Raw genomic sequence first — 17,658 nt, forward strand, 5'->3', positions numbered from 1 at the left:
AGGGTCAGATAATACATCCTTATTTATGTTGTCAAAATATAGTTTAGGCTTAATCTGACCTATTGATGTGGTCTGATAATTCATCCCACCTGGTGTTTCCTTGTTATTTGAACATACCTTTTTTTTTTTTTTTTCCCCTGGGATTATTCATAGTCCCATAGTTCATATATCAAAGTTCTGAAACAAGCCAATTTTCAGTAACAGTTATTATATTACAAATGTTATAATTTCATAAAAGGGGAGTTAAAACTGTCAAAAGAAATCTCTCTAAATACTATGCCAAATTTTCTCTTGTGGTCTAGCTGCCTTGCAATAATCTGGCAAAATGAAGGGGCAGAAACCAAGATCGTCATCTTCCCAGAAGAGTGGACGTAAGCAGACAGAAGCAACCTCTGTGAAAGGCATTATTCTGGGGGCAGATGGGCGCTCGATCTGGAATGAAACTTGGCTCTGGTTGCTCTCAGTTTGTGAGTGGCACACTGGGACCTACCATAAACTACTTCTTGGGCTGCTCCAGCCCTGCTGCTTGAAAATTTTTTTTGTGAAGGGAATCTGTTTGTGCTTCCTTTTCCTCATCATTCCCCAGCTTTTGTCTTCCATGTAGGGTGCCACTACTAAAGACTTGTTGTCCCTGTATCCCGAGCAGGTAATCTCAGCAGCATTTAGCTCAGAGCCCATTCCAAGGTGTGTCTGTCTTCAGTGCTGGGGGTACCACAGTGTGATGGCACTCCCCACCAAGTAAGAGACTGTGTATAGAGCTGCACTGGCCCAAAGACATATTGGCTTCCCTAATATTTCTCATACTATACTGCTATCTTATTTTTTTCATAAAATAAATTACGGGTTTTTCCTTTTACAATCACTGTGAGATTTTCAGATCTCACAGCAGAAGAGCACAGTTATAAGATGGTTGCATGCTAGTCAAGAAATGCAAATATGGTCTAATAGCTGTTGAAACATGTAATGCAACCTGTCAGGAAGAAGATGTAATGTGATTTTTAAGCACTCTGAGTGTGTGTAGGCAAACATGCGTGTATATGCAGTCAGGGACTTAGAGCATGACATCTTTTATTAAAAAATTATAAAAAAATAATTATCAAATAAAATGTGTATTAGAGGTAGCCATAAAGCACTAGGTGGCAGACTTGCTATACTTAGAGAAAAATTAAACTCAAGAACATTCCAAGGAGAGTATTTTAGAAGATAAATAGCAAGTAGCACTTTTAATAAAACTGTTAGCAGAGATTTTCCAGATATTTAAAAATTATGTTGAAACTTAAAGGGCATAAAGAATAAATTGTAGCTATTGAAAAGGTGTTTGTTTTAGTTGAGTTGTGAGATGTATACCAGCAGTTAGATGCCTCGCTACTGATTTGTAGAATTCATGTTTCCTTTTGGGACAGCATTAATTTAAACTAAATACATATTGTAATTGTAAAACTGTCATGGTTGACTTAAAATAATGAGTTCCACCAATTATATCTAACACTGATTGACTTTGATACAGACTGAAACAATTTTTATTATTTATAAATACAGTAACAATAATGACTCACATTCTTTTGAATATATGGTCTTATACAAATAAATTCTATTTAAAAAGAAATCTTCTTAGTGTTTAAAGAGTCTAGTGGAACAGATTATAGTTTAAATAAGACAATTCTAGAAATGGTTTGAGAAAAGATTAGCCTCAACAAACCTACCAACTCAGAACATATAAAGAGCAACACACAAACGGAGTCTTTGCCCTGAGCTAAAATAACCACACAAACCAACTGTCGCCTTCCAGAGAATTAAAACAATAACCACACCAAGAATCTGAAGCTCCTAATAAAGTATTATGATCTCACCCCAGGCTCTGCGTACTCATTTGCCAAATGCTAGGTTGGCTTGCAGCTTTTTTGGGAAAAGAAACAATTTTGCTGCCAATCATTTTCAGATTTTACTGTGAATTGGAGAATCTTTCCCTGTATGTATTTACTTTTTTTTTTTTTTTTAATATTGGGGATTTTCTTATTTTAAAAAACCCACACTTTATTTTTTAAATGAAGATTGTTTGCCTTCTCTGATAGCTTTTGCTGATGTATCAGTGAATTTACTGACTGGAAAAACTAGCTTTCTAACTGCTAAGGAGAAGGAAGTAATAGATAAATATACATTATAATGTATGCAAATAAAAGTCTGAATTAGAGTCCTTCATCACCTGATAGACTGTTCCACAGGACCCATAATTATTTTTTATATTATTATTTATCTTGCAAACATAATATGTAGTATTACAGTAAAATACCTATTAGTATAAAATTTAAAACAGTATAAATAATGTTTATTTATAGAACTATAAATTTTGAAAAGCTTGATGAAGCAAGAGTGAGAGAGACTCAATGGCTTGGAGAACTCATTCAGAAGAAATATTTTGCTTTGTAGGGGACTGTAGCCCATGTGTGGAGTGTTTTTTTAAATGAGAAGGAATCTGGTGCAAATATCTACATATATACAATATTTGATTTTGTCCATATATTGAGCTGGGGTTCATAGGGATAAATACTTTTTGAATCGTTGTGCTGTTTACACAGTGTGCTGTGTATGCGTTTGTTTCCCTAACATGTCCACAAAGAAAGGAGCTGTCACTCCTCAAACACTTGGGAGGCCTTAGAGCTCCCCACGACTGGACTTGTAAGAAGCAAACGGAACAGGAGAGAATCCATCAGTGTCCCTCTACTTTACCTTCTGACGGCGAAGGGAAAAACCTTTGTGGTGGTTTTACAGTTGCATTGCTTCCTGTGCTGATTTCCCAGGGAAAAGAGAAAATTCTTGATCAGTGGGACTACAAGGAAAGATCTGTAGTGAAATCTTGAACCAATTGAAATAGGACCCCCCTACCCCTGACTTCAGTAAGTGGCTTACGGTTGTGGGAAAATTTGTGTTGGTTCCTTTGACTGGGAGTTCTTGGCCAAACTAGCGCATTATTCAGTGTGAGCTGTGGTACTTTTCTCCGCTGGCAAATATGAAGCACTTGAGGACAGTTTAGCCTCTTCCATTATTATAGGCTGAACACCTAATGCAACTGTCTAGTTATTGTAAGGTACGCTCTTCAGGTGCCTTGGGTCCTGAACCACCTAATCTTAGTGCACGCCTATTTGTAAAAGTCGAGAGAGCAGTCAGTAATGTTTTCAGCTTTAGAACTGGTGTTGTGAAGCCCTTGCAGAGTATTTGAGTGAGGGGCTCTGTAGGATCATTTAAATGAATTGAGGGTCATTTCTATCTCAAGATGATGACAAAACCTTGGCTTATATAAACTTTAAGAAATCTTATATTAGGTTAAATGTGGACATTGGCAAGTTCAACTTTGACTAACTCAGCTCAATTTCAGCATATTGTAAAGTAGCCTATGAGTCCTTGATATTAATTTATTGTCACTTTTTCTTAGTTTGAATTGTGAATATTGTTTTAAAATATGTTCCAGAAATATAACCCATTGACAGCAAAGTGTAATTTGCTAGTCACTTGATATAAAGGGTAGTGCTGACATGAAATGGAGGAGCAAACTGTGTGAGGTCAAAAAGCAGCAGTATACATTAGCAAAATAGATACAATAGCAAACAAGACGTTAAAGGAAAGTTGAAAAATGTATCTGTCAAGGAGTATGAAGATACACTGGTAGAGAAGTAATATATATGTATTTGATTTGTCTTTTTATGTTATGGGTAAATAAATATGCTTTACTGGGTTACCCCTTAAGGAAATGCCACGGCCATCAGAACAAGTTTGGAAAAATGACAAGCTGTGCAAAATGTGGGCAGAAAAATCTTAAAAGGGCAAAAATCTCACATTTTTCTCATCAATGAAATGAGAATTTTAGAATTCTACTCTTGTTGGGTAGAAATAAGTACCACTTTGTACAGGTTCATGAAAATATGGCTAGACAGATTATAAAGTGCCTTTAGTGCCTAGAGAGCTTTTCATGGCCCTAGGAATGGCTAATGAAAGAGATGATGAAGAGGGGTCATTATTAGAATGAACAGTAGACTAAATGTTGGAAAGAGAAAAATGAAATTAATCTAGGGAAGACAATGTCCAACTATGTCATGCAAATATGTCACTTCATGTTCATTGGCAAGGATTGCCTAGCACAATATATGGTCTATGAGGGTCAGGTATAGATGATATGAACAGTCAGTGTTTTTCAAATACCAAGAACAAACAGACTGTCAGTAGTCGCTACAGTTTGCTGTTCCTTTTTACATGATAATTCAGTTCGTAGAAAAGCTGTGTCAAAAAGTTTGTGTCTGATATCTTTCAAAAATATCTTTTGAGCCCCTCACTACAGGAAAGACGTTGAGGTGTTGGAGTGTGTCCAAAGAAGGGCAACAAAGCTGGTGAGGGGTCTGGAGCACAAGTCTTATGAGGAGCGGCTGAGGGAACTGGGGCTGTTTAGTCTGGAGAAGAGGAGGCTGAGGGGAGACCTGATCACTCTCTACAACTGCCTGAAAGGAGGTTGTAGTGAGGTGGGTGCTGGTCTCTTCTATCAAGTAACAGGAGATAGGACGAGAGGAAACGGCCTCAAGTTGCGCCAGAGGAGGTTTAGATTGGATGCGAGGAAAAATTTCTTCACCAAAAGGGTTGTCAGGCATTGGAATAGGCTGCCCAGGGAAGTGGTTGAGGCACCATCCCTGGAGGTATTCAAAAAGCACGTAGACAAGGCACTTCAGGACATAGTGGGCATGGTTGACGGTTGGACTCGATGATTTTAAAGGTCTTTTCCAACCTAAATGATTCTATGATTCTATGAAAAAGTAGTGGTATCTATCAATTGTTCTCTATCAAGCTAATCGTTGGAAAAAAAAAACAACAGAAGAGTAAGAGGTTTATTCTGTTTGTGCATTTCAGTTAGCAGTTCTTTCTTTCCATGGCCAAAAAAAAGTCATGAATTAATGAAAGCACAGCTGTATCTAGTTCCTGGTTTATAGAAAAAGTAGTGCTAGGAAAACAGAATATTTCTTTTAATGGCTGGCAGCTGTTTGAGGTGGAAATTGAGTTTTCCAAGTCACTTTCAAAAAGGAGTCAGTGAGTCCTGCCACGGTGGCCAAAGTTCCCTCTCTCAGTCAAAGAATAAATCTCTTCTGAAGAGTGGGTGACTGCGTTGGGGTTGAGAAAAACAACCTTTTGGGCTCCATATTTCCTTCCTCTATTATTTCCATTTGCTAGTTTAACCAAGCAGTTTATTATTTTATGTGCTTGACTGCCAACCCTAGAAGCTAAATTTGTAGGAAGTGGGGAAAAAAATCTGGGTTTATTTTTTTCTCAGGTTTGCCACTCTGTACTTTACACTAAGGGCTGAGGTATTTCCTCCTATCTGTTTTAAAGGCTGTGTAGGCTGGATTGGGCAATATTACAGATATGTAATCTTATTTGTGAATGTTTGGAATTTTAATATTCCATCAATGCTTTGCTGAATTGGCACTCAATTCTTAGCATGAGCAAAAAGCAGTGAGAATGTTATTATTTAAATGAACAGATTTTACTTTAAATATACCTGATGGTGTTTTAAATGAAGAGGTGCTTATGTTACATCTTCTTTTCAAAATTGTAATGCAAAAGAGTTTCTACTGTCCATTGTGCAAGTATGGTGATTTAGCATATTATATTTTTTACAATACAAGTACCTGTTGCAATTCATGACTTTAAAATAGGGGAGACTGCACAGTGAGGTATACGACATGTATTACTTCTGTCCAGTATGAAGTGCAATTTTGCTAAAAGTGTTCTGGATTTATTTGCTATAAGAGGTTTTAGTTCTCAGAACTAACATGTTAAAATTGTTTGAGAAACAGCAAAGAATATCAGCAAAGTTGAAACATCTCAACTTCAATTTACATTGTGTATTTTGTACAAATCATGTGGAGTCAAGCAACATAGGCTAAGTTCTGACATTTGGACTGTAGATTTAAGGTTTCTTAAGCAAAGTTCAACTAAATAATGAGAAAAAGGAAGGAAGAGAACTTTGAAAATGTTGAGATATAACAGGAGCACCTACTTATCTCTGTATATTTATAGCTAATTTATGAAGTGCATGTTCTGTCTCCTTGTAAGGCCTAATCAACCAGAGGTTGCTTCTTTAATTGCTGAGATCTGTGTTGAATTATTTGAGAACCAGGATAAAAACTCTGCTAATAATCCACATAGAAGTTATTGCGTGAATACCTTCTGAATATTCTGAATTTATATGAAAACTTGACGATATAAATGTATAAAAGTATAAACAATTTTAAAAATAGTATTTATACTTTTGCCATGTCCATGTGATGGGCGTTGATACATTTTAGAAATAAAAATCAATTTCTTTATTTTTAAAAGGAAACCAAGTACCTTATTTGTAGGGTTTATACAATAAACTGAACATTATAAGAGCCAGATTTAAAATAACATTAAAATGTGACTGCTTTCATTAACTACCTGACAAGAAACATCCCTCTGGCAATAACACATGAACTCAAACAGTAATTTAATGTTGTTGTTTCTTAGATATGCCATTTCAGTTGTCAGAACAAGTAGATCAGAGATCTCTTCAGTGTGTATAGACTATATAACTCAAGAAAAAAATTAGAATCATGCTAGTGAGTACTGATGCTAGTATATTGCAAAATGATGTTGCATGTTAGAGTTGTTATATTAATGAGTGTTGTAAAGCTGGTGATGCATCTAGATCATTATGAAGAAAATTTCATGGAGAGATAAATTTGAATTTCTACCATAATATTTTAATGAGATTTTTTTTTCTTGGTTTTGTTTGTACTTATCTTCCACTTTTCTAACACTTCAAGAACATTACAAGAATTAAGATGTTACAAAGACTTTCCATGGTGACAAAACAAAAATTCATTTACTGGGCAGTCCTTACTGTCAAGTAATAACACTTGTATTTTTGACTAATTGTAATGCCTGTGGCATGAACTTTGAAATGCTTCATCATCAGAGACATCTAGACCTTTTTTCTAAAACTGATGTTCAAATAACTGCCAACTGATATTCTCACTTTTCTTTGTTTTTGCTTCTTTTACTAATATTTTGTTCAAGATTCTCTAGTTCATTGGTGTCCAAACTGTTTATAGACCATGGTCCTGGGCAGAACTTGAAAAGGGTCTGCAGCTGTTCACAGAAACCCTGTCAGTTGTTGCAGTGTTTTCAGTTAAGAGTTTGGTGAAATATCTGTGAAAAAAATGAAGTCTGGCTGTGGTCTATGGTTTAAAAACTTTAGGAACACAATCTTCAGACTGTGCTTAAAAGAACCCAGGTAATTATATATGTTCCTCAGTTTTTAGATCTCAGCATCAAGTCTTCCCTTGCTTACCATAACATTGACATACCTGCACATTTACTTCTCTGGCAGTTACAGTGAGAGGCATTTCACCTAACTAGCTTTTTAAAACTTATGTGCCTAGCCTTAGTTAACCTTCTAGGTCTTTCTGTAGTCAGTAGAGAGAACCAAGGGTTACTCATCTGACCTCTGTGCATAGCTGGCCCAGAAAGAGATCAGTCATCTTCAGAAAGTTTTAGTCAATGTAGAGTAAGCCTAGACTATTAGTAACATTTAGCTGAATAAAATTTTAACACAGGTCAGATTTTTCTGTATGTGGCCCTCCCTCAGGATCAAAATTGACAACTATTAGAACTTTCCAACTAGCAGCTGGAAATTTCATAAAAGATTTCTGTTTAAAATAAAATTTAGTTACCCGTTTTGCTGATTATGACACTAATCCCTATGTCTGTGGGCTTTTTAGCCTAGTACATCTTTTTAAAGTACAGTGAAAGAAACAATGAATTGTTATTGCTGTATGCTTTTTAAAAACTTTGAACTTCTGTGAAATTCATTCTCACATGCTCTTTCTTTACATGGAAAAAGGCATATAAATAGTAAGTGCTGGCTTATTTTGAAGCTCAGTCCTCTCATTACATTTAGGCAAAATGCAAGTTTTGCTAGTTTATAGTAAAGACTTCACAGTAAATGACTTTTTGTTTTGTCACAATGGACAAGTAATGTCAGACACCAACTTATTTCAATGTAACAATGAAAATGCGGCACTGGATGACTGTTAGGTATGGATGACAGAGGAATGAATCAGGCAGCTGCTCTGAAAGTTCAAAATAATTATCCTGACTGAAAATAGGTCTGGTGGTAACCCCCTAACTTAGATGTAATACAAGCAGAATTTATTTTCGTCACGAATGAATATGATTTATAGCATTTGATAATGGAACTTGGTTTCAAAAGCAACTTTTTTGCTGCTAGAGAGGAATGTGAATAGGATTGTTCTCAAAAAACTCTTACTAGAAATAGAGAACAGTCGCTAGAAAGAGCGGGATAGAGGCAAACTGCCTGTGCAATGAAGAGGTGAGAGTATGAATTTTAGAATCAGCATGAATAGAGAGTTCCCTAAATAGAAAAATGTGGGAAGACTGACTGTGATGGGTCCGATATTGCAATTGTGAGGGACGTTCTTACAACTTTAAGTGATTTCAAGAAATAAAAATAGAACAGCACTATTTGATGAAGTTTCTATTAACAAAATCAGTTATTGTAGTTCAGTAATACAGAATTATGATGAAAATGTACCAACTCAGGCACGTAATTGTCTGCCTTTTAGTGTAATAAAGATATTGAAATAATGTTACTGGTGGAAGTGAATGGCTGAAATATAATTTCTTAACTGTAGTCTTAAAAGTTTTTATTAATACGTACATGGTTGTATATAAGGCCAGCCATTTATTCAGTGAATGAAGAAGCTTTCCATCTTTTTCTTACCTATCCTTTGCTATTTTCTGTTTCATGGCTAGCACTCATAATAGTGTACCATCTCTTCCTTCAGTTTTAGTGATTACCATTTCAAGTTGGCCATTAGGATTCCCTTCACGTAAGCACATTTTGACATCTTTTGATGTCCATTACACTAGTTTTCAGCATAATTTAAATATTATTATTAGTTATCAGAAGAAAAAAAAGGAGAAAACACTTCAGTCATTGATCAGGTAAAGATCGTGTGATCCTCACCTTACATTTATAAAATGTGGTAATTAAGTTGTAGTTGGGAACAAGACTATGTTGTGAGTGGGTCTGGGCACATGCTCTGTTTGTATGGCTCTGACATACATTGCAGTACTTTTGGCTTAGAACTTTTGCTAAACTAACTTTTAGAGCCAAAATGCTAGATGTATTTCTCAGAAATTCTGTATACGTATGAAAATCTTTTGCCATGTTGTTCAGTTTTAGAAATGGGTATTAAGAAACTATGTAACAGGAACCAGGGGAGAGTGGCCAGTGGCCAAAGTTAGAAACCCCATGAATGTGTGAAGTTCTGTATGTTCTTGCTCCCTTTCTGGGAATTCAGGTTCATTCTTCCTTCTCTGCTGAGAGACGTAATGAAGTGGGATGCTCTACTGGAAAGATTTGGGGAAAGGGAGAAGCCAGCTCAAAAGTTAAAGTGGTTCTCTAGAATTTACTCCAGCCTGATTCGTAAATTAAATTACTTAACAAAACCCCTTTATTGAAATATGCTATTTAGGCAGTGGGTGCCAGGAAAGTGAAAGAATTAAAGTTGCTGGCACAATAATTTTTTATTTGCTTCTTTATTAGGGCATCATTGTACAACTTTTAATAACGTGGCTACATACTATTTCCCAAGGAACTTTCCCTCTACAATGCACTGAATGAATTTGCAGGGGATGAATGAGTGATAATGTAATGGAAAGATGAATGTATGTTCCTTTCCTGTTTTCTTGTAAAAGTGGAAAGAATTACAATGAATGATGGAAGGAACTGCAAAATAAGAATGATCATATGTAGTGTTATATAATTCAAAATATTATGAAAAATCAAACTTGAGGTATTTCAGATTGGCTACTCATGATTAATGGATGTTTTTGTCCTTGGTCTCTTTGTTTCATTTCCTGTCCTATAAAATGGGACTAATAATGCCTGCTCATCTCAGTAATGTTGTAACAAATTCATTAACTTTTCTGAAGAACTTAGAAAATGATAGTGATGAATACTATAGAAAGCCACATTATAAATTAATTCCGTCTTTAGAAAAGAGTTTGTGTAGTATATAGTAAATGAGGCATGGGCCCAACACTGAGTACTGAACGTAGAACAAAATGTTGAATAGCTGCCCATTAAGTGAGCACTCACCCAAAAATAATTCACAGGCACCCTTGATTGCAGTAGTTCCTTTTACAGTGTTAATATTCCTCTTTAACATACCTTTTTGTGTATAACTTTATCACTAATTTATAATAAACATATCCCATTTTTAAAAACTATTTTTTAAAAATAATTACCAATGTAATTATATATGCTTAGAGAGTTGTAGTGGCACTCAGAAATACTGAAGTAGAATTTCAAATCAAGACTTCTGCCTGGCCTTTGTTCTTTTGGGAACATTCTGGCATTTTAGAAAACACAAAGTTTTCTTTTAATACAAAAGCTTGAGTATGGGAATAGTTCTGTTCTTTGTTGGATATGGTATAAAAGTCCCCTATTAAGCCATATTAACCATATTAAAAGTCATGGGCCTTCATTAAAGAAAGAAAACAGTTTCTTGAAAATTAACAGCAATATTAGGATTAAACGACTGCTTTGAAATTTATTTTCCTCATTTAATTAAATGTCTGTCTTCGCCTAATTATTGTTGTGTTCTCACATGCGCTCATTACTGACATTTTGAATTGATTTTAATGACTCCTTTTGACTGTGAAAGCAGTCAAGGGTTTTGAAAAAATCAAAATAGAGATGTGAAAAGACCCAATAACCGTAAGGCCTTGTTATATTTGACCATTGATGATGTCAAGATGGTATTGTAGTCTTATCTCCCAGCGTTCTTTTTCTACTTTATTCAATGATTTTTAATACAAAATGAAGCAACTTGCCTGGAAACCGAAATTAGACTGTAGGTATCCCCTCTCCCTGCTGTGAGTGCCTGTATCTTTTGACTTCATCTGGTCTCTTTCTCTCTGTGTGCAAATGGAATCTTTCTTCCCTGCTGGTGTGAATCCTGCTGCTGCTTCTCCCTTGCCTACGCTCAGGTGATGGGGCACACCCTGCTAGGCAGAAATAGGAGGAGCTGGGTTTAATACTATCAAAAAGAAGGCAGCCTACAACATGTTGTACTGGTGAGAGCTCTGAAGAGGAGGCGACGTCGTGGTGACGTGCCAGCTGATGTTTGTGCTGAACTCTATAGCAGTGGTGCTTAAGATGCACTGGGCTGACTCCTGGAGAAACTTTGGCTCAAAAATACCCAGCTTGGGGATTCCAAATACTCTCTGTGGTGGGGTGTTAAGATCTGAGCTGTGGGCTCTGAATTTGTATAGGAGATTTCTATGTCCTCAAGAACTTTTCCTGTGAAACTAGATAGAAAAGTTCAGGGAGTTTATAGATTATATTCTAGTGTGCGGCTGTCTAAATTCTGTCTGGCTGCCACTTGAGTCACACGTATCTTGTATCAGATTTGAGATGGAAGGTCTGGGCTGCACATCTGTGCCAGCAACACACTAGACATTTTACAGTCATTTGTACCAGCACAAAGTAGGAAGGGATTATTGCTGTTGTAATGTGATGGTTGTTCTGTCTCTTTCCATTGCCCATGGGTGTAGCGAAACTCTGAATATCAGGGTTTTTTTTTAAAAAATATTTATTTCAAACATATTAAGTGGGAAAATGTAAATGTGGAGGATATGGATGGCATAAAAAAATTTAAATGCTGGCTATTAAGATTTTACTGAAACAATCCAAAACTAAGATGAAACTGTCTTCTGCATATTTCCAAAAGATAGGGGGTATGTAGAAAAGCAAGTAATTGTTAAAAAAAAAATGGTGCTTCAGATAAACTCTTTTTCAGTTAACTTTTTTTAAAAATAAAAGAATGCAACACTCATTCTGTAATGCCATAAACATTCTTTCCATATTTAAGGGAAGCATCTATGCAGTGCTCAAGATAGTTAACTACCTAATCTCTTTCAAAAATCATTATAGCTAATTGACACTTTGTGAATTTAAAATGTGTTGAGAATTAAGTTTAGATTGAGGAAATATGTTTTGAAAAAAGCTGAGATTCATATTCTAGATGTTTTTAATTCTTACAGAAAAATGAAAGAGTCACCAAAATGAACCACAAAGTGCATCAATGGTAATTCTAGAGAATCAAGCATTTTCTTCGATAATTCACTGAAATAATTCTATAAGTTTGTATTTTTAATTTTTTTTTATGTTAATGGACATTGATAACATTTTGATTGCTACCTCTTATGGAAGTGGTGTTGTTTGAATTTGTTTATTTTCAGAGTTCACCAGATTTTGAAAACAGTTTTAAAATCTTGCTTCCATAGGTCAGCCAGATGAAAATGACAAGATTGCTTTTTATCAGGTGTTGCTCATATGGCAGTTTGATGATTATGTTTAGTATTTGTTATCTTTGTGTTTTCATTGTCATCCTATGCTATAATATAAATGCAGTGAGTTTTTTTTAGTTTCTGTTTATATGTGATCCAAATTTCTTTCCTAATTGAAGCAATCTGTTCTGTGTGTGTCTTTATAAACCGAAGCACTTATGAAAAGTCTCATGTGTTTATGTAAAGGGTAAAAATACTTATGGTGGCTTTTTAAAGGTTTAAAGTAGAAACAAAAATACGTGGAGTAAAATCTCAGGCTTCTCTAAATTCCTGATTGTAAATATACACAACAATATATATCAACAGGATATACTGAATGTACTTTAAATAGCTATTTCCACATTTAGCTATTATACATTTGTCTATTTATACATTTAACTATTCAGAACAGGTCATACTCTTACAACTAAATTTTACTTTAAATTTTGTATTTATTTCCAGGCTAATCTGTCTAGGCTGAATGGCACTATGACTCGGGAAATACAGTGTGATATACTGTGTAACTGCTTAGTTTTGTTTATGTGAATTTACGATGTATTGGCATAGATTATGTTTCAGGGTTATGTTCAGGATGGGGCTTGGCAGTGGGAAGGAAAGCTGTTCTGCCTGCTGCAGTCTGTAGAAGGTGAAGCCTTCTGGAGGAGAGGGAAGTGATATTTTCCCTGAGAGCTGCTGAATATATGTGGGGAAGTCTCCCCTGTGGTGTAGGCTGAAACAGATGGAGAGAAGGAGAAAGGAGAGTGAGACAGACAGCAGCGGGATGCAATAGATGGAGGAGAGAATTCTTTACAATCCCTTTTAATTTCTACTCTCAGTTTGAGTTTAAACTTAAGTTAGTTCTACTAATTCATATTCTAATAAAATCTAGCTTTAGAGCCTTCCAAAGATTTCAGGTGTGCAACTTAAGAACAGGTCAAGGCAAATCGTTCTCAAAGTTTGGGCCAGCCAGAAAGTATCCTGAGTATGAAAGTGAACCTTTCTCCAAGCTGTGAAACTTCTTCACCATGCTTTTGCAGTCCTCAGAAATATGGGAGGGAGTGTTTGCGCAGTGTCAGCTCTTTCATTTGCACCCAACTGCATTTGCACTGTTGAATCATATAACTGCGTTAGGCAGCGCTCTCCACTTCGTTCAAGTCATATGCTTTTTAGATATCTTCCCTGAATTAGAATCGTCTATGAAGAGATATGTATTTCTGCTTTGCAGCATCCAGTCTGTGGCCAAGATAGAGATTTAATGGTTTGTCCCTCTCTACTGCAGGTCTTTGGGGAATAAAAACTTCATAATTTGTGTTTGTTAGTGCTAAGAAATGTGCTCCCTCTGAATAGCTTAGTGAAGATCTTCTCTTCCCATTTTGTGGGGCTGGCTTGGCATAAGTTAAAGGTCCTTTGGCACCTTTGAAGAATCTGGAGGCGAGTTCTGTGTGTTGGCGCTCAGAAGTCTTCTGGAATAACACAAGCCATGTTGTTCAAGTCCCTTTGAGTACTACAGGGGAGATAATGAGTACAGTGTGGGGTATATAACTATGACTTTGAAACTATTAATGGAGTGACTAATTCATTGTTAATTAATTAATGGAATAATTAACTAATTAATAACACCATAAAATACGTTGGGATATTTTGAGTATAAAAGACACTATACATAACCAACTCTTACTGTTTTTCATTATTTGCTGTTTCAACTGTATTGCAGGTTGAAAATGCAGTAAAAAAAGTGGAAGTATTTTTATGATTTGTTACAGATGGTAAAGTTATGAGGAGCTGTATAGTTTAATATCTTTTATCAGTGTAAGGACTTTTCCTGCAATCCTTGAAAAACTAGTTCCTATTTTCTTGGCTTTTAGCAAGCAAAACAAATTAAAAAAAAAAGAAAACAAACACCAATGAAACAACAGCAACAACAACAAACCCCAGGAAAAAAGTAGTCATATTGTTTTTAGAGTAACTTACTTTGAATTTTTTTTTTAAACTTGTGTGCAGAAAACCTGCTCATTCATATGACTGGGAGGCAAGAGTCCCACATGGGACTTTATTCCCAATTTTGCCTTATGATGAGATCTTAACGCTATGTCACTGCTGGTCTTTGGCTGATACTCTGCGTCTCTGAGAGGGCGCAATGTGGGCTTAGAAGAATACTGTGACATTTTTAAATGGTCATTTTCCACATATTGTGAGAAAAATCAACAGGATCTTGTCCAGAAGGCCCATCTACACTGCTTCTTGCATCTTGTAGCCTTTTCAGTAGCCAGAATTTCCGCAGGAGTGCATGCCGAGGTGCTTGTCTACCATACATTTGCAGTAACTCTGTTTGCAAAAATTCATGCTAAAGCAGTCATGTGTATTTTGTGGGACCCCAAGTTGAACAGATCAGGAGATTTAGCATATCTATACATTAGTATACTAGCCTTTTGGCCTTACAACTCATGATTATTAAAGGATTTATTAATCCCTTTAATAGGGGTCAATCTCTAATTGCCATCTTTTGCTGTCCTGCTACCTTTAAATACATTGTGGTGCAATGGTAATCTTACTGTTAAATATGTAGATGTGGCACACTCTAACTAATAGAGTCAATGAGACTTTATCAATTAGATTTGCATAGTTATAGAAGTGTAGAGTAGTATTAATAAATAAATGGGGTCTTTAATATTTATTCATCTTTTGCCTTCATAAGCTTGCAAAAACCTGATCAAAACTCATTATCTAAGACATCTAGATGAACTTATTCTTATTTTAATAATGGAATTGTAGTGGCTGATAATAGAGAAAGTGGACTTTTCCACTTTGAAGGTCATGGTAAATCCTTTCATGTAACTCTTTTATTTTCTAATTTTCTTTCCACACTCAGTGTAAAAAAAACCAAAAAACAGACCAACAAAAGAACCAAACCCATTTTCTTTAACTATTAAGACAATACAGTGGGCTATATTCATGCTTCATTGACCAGTAAGCTTTTTTTTCTCCTCCTATATCAGGCATCCCATGGGATACAATAGAGTGTATTTTTTCAGATGATGTGTTGCTGCAGAAAAGGTGATTGTCAGCAGTAAGCAAACTATTGCGTCCAACAAAAGGCTGACACAGCTTTTTCCTGCTTTGGCTTAATCTTTCACTCTCTTTGTATTTACTGATTTTGTTTTTATGATCACATATTTTTTACTTGTAACACACTGCTTGTGTGGTGTTGACTAGTAGAATGTCATCAAGACAGGGATCAAAATAAGGCTTCGAAATTATTCGCTAGGATGTAGCGTCAAAGATGACTTGAATCTAACCATATTTTAACATGCACAAAATAACAAACTGAGTCATGTACATTTACAGGTCACCACCTTATTTCCCGTGACAGAGCAAAACCCAGAATTTTTTGATGCCTGTAGAACTGTAATGGTCAAAGAGTTAGAAGATTCATTCTGTTAGTTCTGAAGATATCTGTCCCTGTAATAGAGCATTCAAGATCCATCCACTGCACCCACTTTTAGTTCACGACTGTCTGTTGCACAAGGATTATTAATCTGCTAACACAATTTACACCTCTGAGGGCTCTGCTGATTCTTGACTATCTGACTGCAGTGAACATCGCCTGCTGGGATTCTATGTGGCACCCTCTATGAATTACAGCAACAGTCATCCCTGGTGATGGGGTCCTTTTCTTACATTATGGAGGTGCTGGAAACCCGCTTCACCCTGACAAGTCCACCTCTACCCCTTCGTCCAGCAGAAAAGTTCCTTTTCAGTCATTCCTAGTGCTATGACCCAACTAAGGGTTAATCTCATTCTTCCAGCTTCATGAACACAATGGGATAGCTCAAAACTTACGTCTTCTGACTTGTCCCAATCATTTTATGCTCCTTCCAGGAAGGGTTGAGCATGGTTTGGGTCATCTGAGGATGGCCCTTTCTCCCTTCTGCACCTATGCCAACTTTAGCTGGCCATCAGGGCAGTGCTGTTAGTGTGCAGTGACAGGAATGGCACGAAGATTCAGGAACTGCCTGGTGGACTCCATTCCTTTCATAGGTTGAAAGAAAAATGTGTACAACAAATGCCATTTGGAAGTGAAATAGAATCTTTTTGAGTCAATACTAGACTGTGACTTGTTTCTCTTGTATGAAAAGTTCATATCACTTGCCACTTAGAAAAATCTCTTGGAATTCTGGAAATTTAGAAAGGAGGTGCTTGGTGGTCACATAATTTCTATTCAAAATTTCACTGCACCCTTTTATTATTAGCAATTTTATTTACTATAGTATCATGAGCTCGTACGATATAATTTTATTGTAGATGCAACTTTTTTTCTAAAATGTTTAAACCTAGTAATTCTAAAATGTGTTATAGTAATGTAGCTATGTAAACCATTTATATAACACAGTAAAGCGTATGAATGTAAGCCTAAAATATTTAAATCCATTTTGAACAGAACATTTGAATAATTATTTCAGAGTAAAATTAGGGAATGGCTAACACTCTAACGATACTTGATACTGCATTTTGGAATAATTACTTTACAAAGGATGTCTATTTCAAGTTATGTGTAATAGCTGCTCTGACTCCATGATAGAATCTGTTTCTTAATTTAGTTATTTTTCTTAATTTTATTTTTTTATTACTGCTTCACCTAATTTTATTTATTTTTTATTGCTTCAAGACATTGTAGTGCAAATACTTAAACAGTTAAATGCATGTGAATAATTCTGACTTCAAGATTATTTCATGTTTTTTAAAATAAAAGTGGTAAATTTTTAGATGCTTGCATAATATATTATTAATATGTATACACTCGAATCTCTTTTATTATTTCTAATTTCTGTTTTGCCCACAGACAGCCTTTTGATTGATTACCAGTTTACCTTCAGCTTATTACAAGAAGATGATCGCCATCACACTGCCATAAACTTTATAGCAAATCCAGAACAGGTAAGAAAATTTTATTAACATTAGACAAGTTTTGGAGAGTCATGATTAAGATTTTCATTGTATTTGACCATGATTAAAGGTTTCCCAAGTGCCTATAAGGTATTAGAGATATTTCAAATCTTTCTGAGAACTGAAAATTATTCCAGTGCATTCACTGAGAAAACTTTCTAAATGGTGCATGCACTTCAGATCAACTAACACTCCAAAAGATTACCAACTGGTTTATTTTATTGTTGTTCTCATGAATAACAAGTTTTAGTATCTTCCTGAGATGAATTAAAGGAGTATACCCTTCAGTTAAGA

The 17,658-nt window shown here is 35.6% G+C and overlaps 1 protein-coding gene across 1 annotated transcript in view; it reads left to right on the forward strand.

The window, feature by feature from the left end:
* Window positions 1-17,658, forward strand: part of ATRNL1 (attractin like 1) — a 541,498-nt gene that overhangs the window by 213,386 nt on the left and 310,454 nt on the right. Inside the window, 1 exon segment of the mRNA XM_069797060.1 lies at window positions 17,261-17,355. Within this exon segment, the coding sequence (XP_069653161.1) occupies window positions 17,261-17,355 (95 nt within the window).

The sequence above is a fragment of the Haliaeetus albicilla genome, chromosome 11 (assembly GCF_947461875.1).
Source record: "Haliaeetus albicilla chromosome 11, bHalAlb1.1, whole genome shotgun sequence".
NCBI lineage: Eukaryota > Metazoa > Chordata > Aves > Accipitriformes > Accipitridae > Haliaeetus > Haliaeetus albicilla.